Source organism: Papio anubis, chromosome 14 (genome assembly GCF_008728515.1).
Source record: "Papio anubis isolate 15944 chromosome 14, Panubis1.0, whole genome shotgun sequence".
NCBI lineage: Eukaryota > Metazoa > Chordata > Mammalia > Primates > Cercopithecidae > Papio > Papio anubis.
Window position 1 is genome coordinate 38893965 of NC_044989.1, and position 7109 is coordinate 38901073.

General features: G+C 44.3%; 1 protein-coding gene across 1 annotated transcript in view; it reads left to right on the top strand.

Moving 5' to 3' along the window:
* The window catches only part of GALM (galactose mutarotase), an 82484-nt gene extending 77422 nt beyond the window's left edge, over positions 1–5062 (top strand). Inside the window, exon 7 of the mRNA XM_021924765.2 lies at positions 4924–5062. Within this exon, the coding sequence (XP_021780457.2) occupies positions 4924–4977 (54 nt within the window). The 3' untranslated portion in view covers positions 4978–5062. The remainder of the gene's footprint in view (positions 1–4923) is intronic.
* The last annotated feature ends 2047 nt before the right edge of the window (positions 5063–7109 follow it).

Below are 7109 nucleotides of genomic sequence, written 5' to 3' on the forward strand. Positions count from 1 at the left end.
CACTTTCGGAGGCCGAGGCGGGCAAATCACCCAAGGTCAGGAGTTCAAGACCAGTCTGGCCAAGCTGGTGAAACGCCGTCTCTACTAAAAATACAAAAAAAATTAGCTGGGCGTGGTGGCATGCGCCTGTAATCCCAGCTACTCAGGAGGCTGAGAGAGGGGAATTGCTTGAACCAGGGAGGCAGAGGTTGCAGTGAGCTGAGATCTCGCTACTGCACTCCAGCCTGGGAAACAGAGTGAGACTCGTCTTAAAAAAAAAAAAAAATTGGCTACGTTTGTCACACCATGCATCTGAGGCAAGCAAAAATTTGGAGAAACTCTTTTTGTGGCAGCAACCAATCTGTCCTTTTTCATGAAACACACGAGAACTTTGCTTGAGAAGCCCTTCCATGTGCTTATAAGACATAGATTGTGACGTGTGACAGCATGTGAGCATAACTGTGTGATTTTATAAAGTCTCTGAAGGCCCCAGCAAGAAATAAAATTTTAGAAGGTGCTTGGTGCAGTAGCTCATGCCTGTAATCCCAGCACTCTGGGAGGCTGAGGTGGGTGGATCACTAGGTCAGGAGTTTAAGATCAGCCTGGCCAAGATGGTGAAACCCCGTCTCCACTAAAACCACAAAACTTCGCCAGGCGTGGTGGTGGGTGCCTGTAATCCCAGCTACTCAGGAGGCTGAGACAGAGAATTGCTTGAGCCTGGGAGGCGGAGGTTGCAGTAAGCCTAGATTGCACCACTGCACTCCAGCTTGGGTTACAGAGCGAGACTCTGTCTCAAAAAAAAAAGAAGTACAAGGTAAGATGTAATATTAAAATAATTGCACAAACATTGCTGTAAAGATTAAGATGTCATGCTGTGGAGGTGGAACTGGAGAGTTTACAGAAAGTAGAACATGAACAAAATGCAGGACTACCAGCACAGGGCAGGAAGGAAGCCCGGCATGTGTCCTGGTCCCTGGCCAGTTCCCATTTTCACTCTTAACCATTTTAAGCAATTGGATCACCAGTTTTCAAGAGGCTGTTTGGACAGGAGTACAGTCCTTTTCCAATCAAGGCATTTCCTGCGTAACTCAGTTACGCAGGTCATCGTTAAAGTCTCAGATGCTTTGGGCAGCACTTCCAGCTATAGTCAGGCAAGGACGTCAGCAAATCCTCTCCTTATTATAGTTCAAGCAATTAAAATGCTGAAAACATTTGGCAAAACATTTTTTTTGTTTGTTTAGAGATGGGGGTCTTGCTATGTTGCCCAGGTTGGTCTTGAATTCCTGCCCTCAAGCAATCCCCCCTCCAGCCTCAGCCTCCTAAGTACCTGCAACTATAAGCACACACCACTACTCCCGGCTCAAAACAATTTTGGTGCTCTGGAAACAGACATAAAACCTTCCAGTCTGAGATATGTTGTCTGAAAAACTACTGAGCTTTGAGTAGGAATAGTGGGAGTCTGTAGTGTTCTTGCCTGGGGCTGTTCCCATCCCCCTCACTCCTCCAACTCAGTAATTATGAAGGTTCTGTGGAGGACGAGCAAGCAGCTGTGGTTGAAAGAGGGTTCACTCCTTTTGGAGGTGTGAGTGGCAGCCATATCCAAATCATCGTCAATAGAAGTAACCATCCCAGTGCTGTGCAGGCAGGAAGGGCCTATGGCTCTACTGGCCTGAGGTTGCAGTCATGGCTGCAGCAAGCAGATTTTTGGCTGATCGGAGGCTGGGTGCATGTGCAACAAAGATGAAGGGCTCAACAAAAAGTAAAACTCAGGATAAACTTGAAAGCAGCCTGAATATTAAAATTACTCACCTGCCTACACACAGACCCATCAGCAGAGGGCAGAAGTCTGACTGGTTGAGGTATCAGCACAAACTCTCCAGAAAGTGGCTGCCCCCTAAGCTGTGCAGACACAAGGCAACCCCCTAGAATTTTAAAATAAGCATAAGAAGCTGGACATAGTGGTTCGTGCCTGTAGCCCCAGCTACTCAGGAGGCTGAGACAGAAGGGTTGCTTGAGCCCAGTGTACTACGGCTATAGTGTACTATGATCCCATCTGTGAATAGCCAACTGCACTCCAGCCTGGACAACATAGGGAGACTCTGTCTTAAAAGATAAACACAATAATGTTGGGGGGGAAAAAAAAAACAAACCTGGACATTATAAAAAGGAATCAAGTAGGCTGGGCCTGGTGGCTCACGCCTATAATCCCAGCACTTTGGGAGCCCGAGGCAGGCGGATCACCTGAGGCCAGCAGTTTGAGACCAGCCTGGCCAACATGGCAAAGCTCAATCTCTACTAAAAATACAAAAATTAGCCAGGTGTGGTGGCGCACACCTGTAATCCCAGACACTTGGGAGGCTGAGCCAGGAGAATCGCTTGAACCTGGGAGGCGATCTCAGTGAGCTGAGATCGTGCCACTGCACTCCATCCTGGGTGACAGAGTGAGACACTACCTCAAAAAAAAAAAAAAAAAAAAAAGGAGGTGGGGCATCAAGTGAAGAGTTTGTTGAAAACAGTACAATAATGCATGAAAAGTTAACTAGAGAGGCCAGGCACAATGGCTCACACCTGTAATCCCAGCACTTTGGGAGGCTGAGGCAGGCGGATCACTTGAGGACAGTAGTTCAAGACGAGCCTGGTCAACCTAGTGAAACCCCATCTCTACTAATAATACAAAAATTGGCCAGACGTCACCACATGCCTGTGCCTGTAATACTGGGAGGCTGAGGCACAAGAATCACTTGAACCCAGGAGGCAGAGGTTGCAGTGAGCCAAGATCATGCCACTGCACTCCAGCCTGGGTGACACAGTGAAACTGTGTCTCAAAAAAAAAAAAAAAAGTTAACTAGAAAGACTCAGAAGTAGATTTGAGACAGCAAAAGAAAAAGTGAACTTGAAGGTAGAGTAATAGGAATTATTCAATCTGAAAAACAGAAGAGATTGAAGAAAACTGAACAGAACCTCAGAGACCTGTGAGAAAATAGGCACATGAGTGTATGTGTAATGGGAGTCCAAAGAGAGGGATAGAAAAAATAATGGCAAAAAACGTCCAAATTTGATGAAAACCATTAATCTATAAATCTAAGAAGCTCAACAAACTTCAAGATAGTGATTCCCATCTAGGTACATCAAACTGTTGACACATTTAAACTGTTGAATGTCAAAAGCAAACAAAATTTGAAAGCGGCAAGAGAAAAATGACTCCTCGCTATAGGGGACCACCAGCACCAGTACAATGAACAGCTGACTTCTCATCTGGAACAATGGAGTCCAGAATGCAGTGGAATGACATGGTCAAAGTGCTTCAAAACCAGAGATTCAATTATCACCCAGAACTATCCTTCAAAAACAAAGGTGAAATAAAGACTAGAGAATTCATTGCTAGCAAGCCTGCCTTATGAGAAATACTGGAGGAAGTCCTTCATACTGAAATTACACCAGAATCCATGGAAATAAAGAAGATCAGAAATAGTAAATATATGGATTAAAAAGAAAGATGCTATAATTTTTCATTTATTATCTTAAAAGATGTAAGATTGGCTGGGCATGGTGGCTCACACCTGTAATCCCAGCACTTTGGGAGGCTGAGGAAGGCGGATCAAAGGTCAAGAGATCGAGACCATCCTGGCTAACATGGTGAAATCCTGTCTCTACTAAAAATACAAAAATTAGCTGGGCATGGTGGCATGCGCCTGTAGTCCCAGCTACTCGAGAGGCTGAGGCAGGAGAATCACTTGAATCCAGGAGGCAGAGGTTGCAGTGAGCCAAGATCGTGCCACTGCACTCCAGCCTGGCAACAGAGTAAGACTCCATCTCAAAGAAAAAAAAAAAAACGTAAGATTGCATAAAGCAATAATTATAACACAGTATCGAGTTTAGAATACATAAAAACAGCATAAAGGAGGGAGGAGTAAAAGGAAATAGCATTGGAGTATAATTTCTATATTTTACCAGAATATTAATCAGAACTACATTGTGATAAATTAAGATTCAACCACTAACTAAAAAATAGTTTTAAAAAATCAAGAGGAATTAAGTAACACATTTATCTAAATTTTTTATACTAAAAAAAATATTTAGGTCAGGTGTGGTGGCTCATGCCTATAATCCCAGCACTTTGGGAGGCTGAAGTGGGAGGATCACCTGAGGTCAGGGGTTTGAAACCAGCCTGGCCAACGTGGCGATACCCCGTCTCTAATAAAAATACAAAATTAGCCAGGCATGGTGGTGCATGCCTGAATCCCAGCTACTTGGGAGTCTGAGGCAGGATAAATTGCTTGAATTTGGGAGGTGGAGGAGGTTGCAGTGAGCCGAGATCATGCCACTGCACTGCAGTCTGGGCGGCTGAGCGAGACTCCATCTCCAAAACAAAACAAAAACAAAAAACAAAACAAAAAAAAAAACCCCACACACACAAAACCCTGTCCTCCTTCAGGGCCCTGCTAGGGCTTTATTTCTTTGTGACAGAGCGTAGGGACGTTTAGGTCATCAGAGAGACCTGGTAAATACTTCTTCAAAATTCCTTAATAGAGGGCCAGGCGTGGTGGCTCACACCTGTACAATCCCAGCACTTTGGGAGGCCAAGGCGGGTGGATCATCTGAGGTCGGGAGTTTGAGACCAGCCTGATCAACATGGAGAAACCCCATCTCTACTAAAAATACAAAATTAGCCGGGCGTGGTGACACATGCCTATAATCCCTACTACTCAGGAGGCTGAGGCAGGAAAAAAGGTCGAACCCGGGAGGCGAAGGTTGCAGTGGGCAGAAATCACGCCATTGCACTCCAGCCTGGACAACAAGAGCAAAACTCTTGTCTCAAAAAAAAAAAAAAAACAAAATTTCTGAATAGAACGTTAACTTTTTTTTAAAGATGATTATTTCCTTGAGCACAGTGACCTCTACTGGTACTAATATAAATTAAAATGCCGTTTCTGTTTTTTTCAGTTTTGTTTCCAGCATGGGATCATTTGGAGACAGAGAAACCTAGAGGACACATAGTAGAATCCTTCTTTGAAACACGTATGAGTGCTGCTACTTCCTTACTATTATAGAATAAACCAAGCCAATCTTCAATAACGAAAACGACTTCCAGAGCAGTGGTTTTCAATTCTGGTTGCATATTAGAACCAAGGGAGAGGCGAGACACTGTGGCTCACACCTGTAATCCTAGCACATTAGGAGGCTGAGGGTGGTGGAATGCTTGAGCCCAGGAGTTCAAGACCCACCTAAGCAACATGGCGAAACCCCATCTTTAAAAAAAAAAAATGCAAAAATTAGCTGGCATGGTGGCACGTGCCTGTAGTCCCAGCTACTCGGGAGGCTGAGGCAGGAGGATCACCTGAGCTCAGGGAGTCAAGTGATCATGCCACTGCACTCCAGCCTGGGTGACGGATGCTTTCAGAAAAAAATCACCAGGTAAAATGTTTAGATTAATACCCAGGCTTCACCACCCTCAGTGATTCTTTCATTCAAATGTCTTTAAGCACTCTGGGTGATTTTAGTCTGCAACTAGCAATCAGAACCACTGACCTAGAGTAAAAGTTTTCCCTACTATGATCTCATTCACCAATTTTATGGTGTGTAAATGTGTTTGGCTAGAATTTGCCCCCTAGCTTCACAAAGCACTTCAAGGAATGAGTCCTGGAGAAGTCGGTCTTCCCAGACCAAAAGTCTTATCTTAGTAAGGCCCTGGCAACCCTACAAATAATCTTGGTACCCAAGATCTCCAGGTAAAAATTGTTTTGAAAGTTGTAAAGTTGAAGACAAATGTCTAAACCAGGGGCTGGCAAATATTTTCTATAAAATGAAAAGGAGAGAGTAGATATTTTAGGCTTTGTGGCACTTTGTTACAACTACTCAACTCCACTACTGTTAGCACAAAAACAGTCACAGCCGATAAGCAAACAAGTCATGGCTGTTTCCATAAAACTTTATAAACACTACAATTCAAACTTCACACAATTTACATGTCATAAAACGTGAACAATTTTTTTTCAACCACTTCAAAATGTAAAACTTGGCCGGGCATAGTGGCTCACGCCTGGAATCCCAGCACTTTGGGAGGCCAAAATGGGAGGATCACTTAAACCCAGGAGTCCAAGAACAGCCTGGGCAACAAAGCGAGATCTCTACGAAAAATAAAAAATAAATAAATAAGCCCAGTGTGGTGGTGTATGTCTGTAGTCTCAGCAACTCGGGAGACAGGTAGCAGAATCACTCGAGCCCAGGAGTTCAGAGGCTGCAGTAAGCTGATTGTACCAAGGCACTCCAGCATGTGCAACAGAGTGAGAACCCGCCTCAAAAAAAAAAAAAAAAAAAAAAATGTATGCTGAGGCCAGGCACGGCGGCTCACGCCTGTAATCCCAGCACTTTGGGAGGCCAAGGCGGACAGATCACCTAAAGTCAGAAGTTCAAGGCCAGCCTGCCCAACATGGCAAAACCCTTTTCTACTAAAAGTACAAATTAGCAGGGCGTGGTGGTGGGCACCTGTAATCCCAGCTACTTGGGAGGCTGAGGCAGGAGAATCACTTGAACTCAGGAAGCAGAAGTTGCAGTGAGCGGAGATCACGCCACTGCACTCCAGCCTGGGTGACAGAGCAAGACTCCTTCTTAAAAAAGAAAAAAAAAATCTATGCTGAAAGAGCATTTTTCAACTTGAGATTGGTAAAAATCAAGTTTGATAGCCCATCAGGTAGGAATTGATTCAAGGAAACAGGTACTCCTATACACTGCCATGAAGGCAAACCAACAATACCCAGCAAAAATCATAATGCACATACCCTTTGACTCAGCAATTCCATTTCCGAGGATGATCTGGATAAGCATGTTCACCTGTCAGTGGTGTACTGTAGTTATTCACTGCAACACTAATTTTTTTTTTTTTTTTGAGACGGAGTTTTCCTCTGTGGCCCAGGCTGGAGTACAGTGGCACGATCTCAGCTCACTACAACCTCTATTCAATCGGGTTCAAGCAATTCTCCTGGCTCAGCCTCCCAAGTAGCTGGGGGATTACAGGTGTGAGCCACCGCACCGGCAAAAAAAATTTTTTAATTAAAAAAAAAACTGATTCCTCATCAGTGCTAGGCTGTAAGTTTAGAAGGAATGAGTCTGGACCAGCACTTTTCAAATCA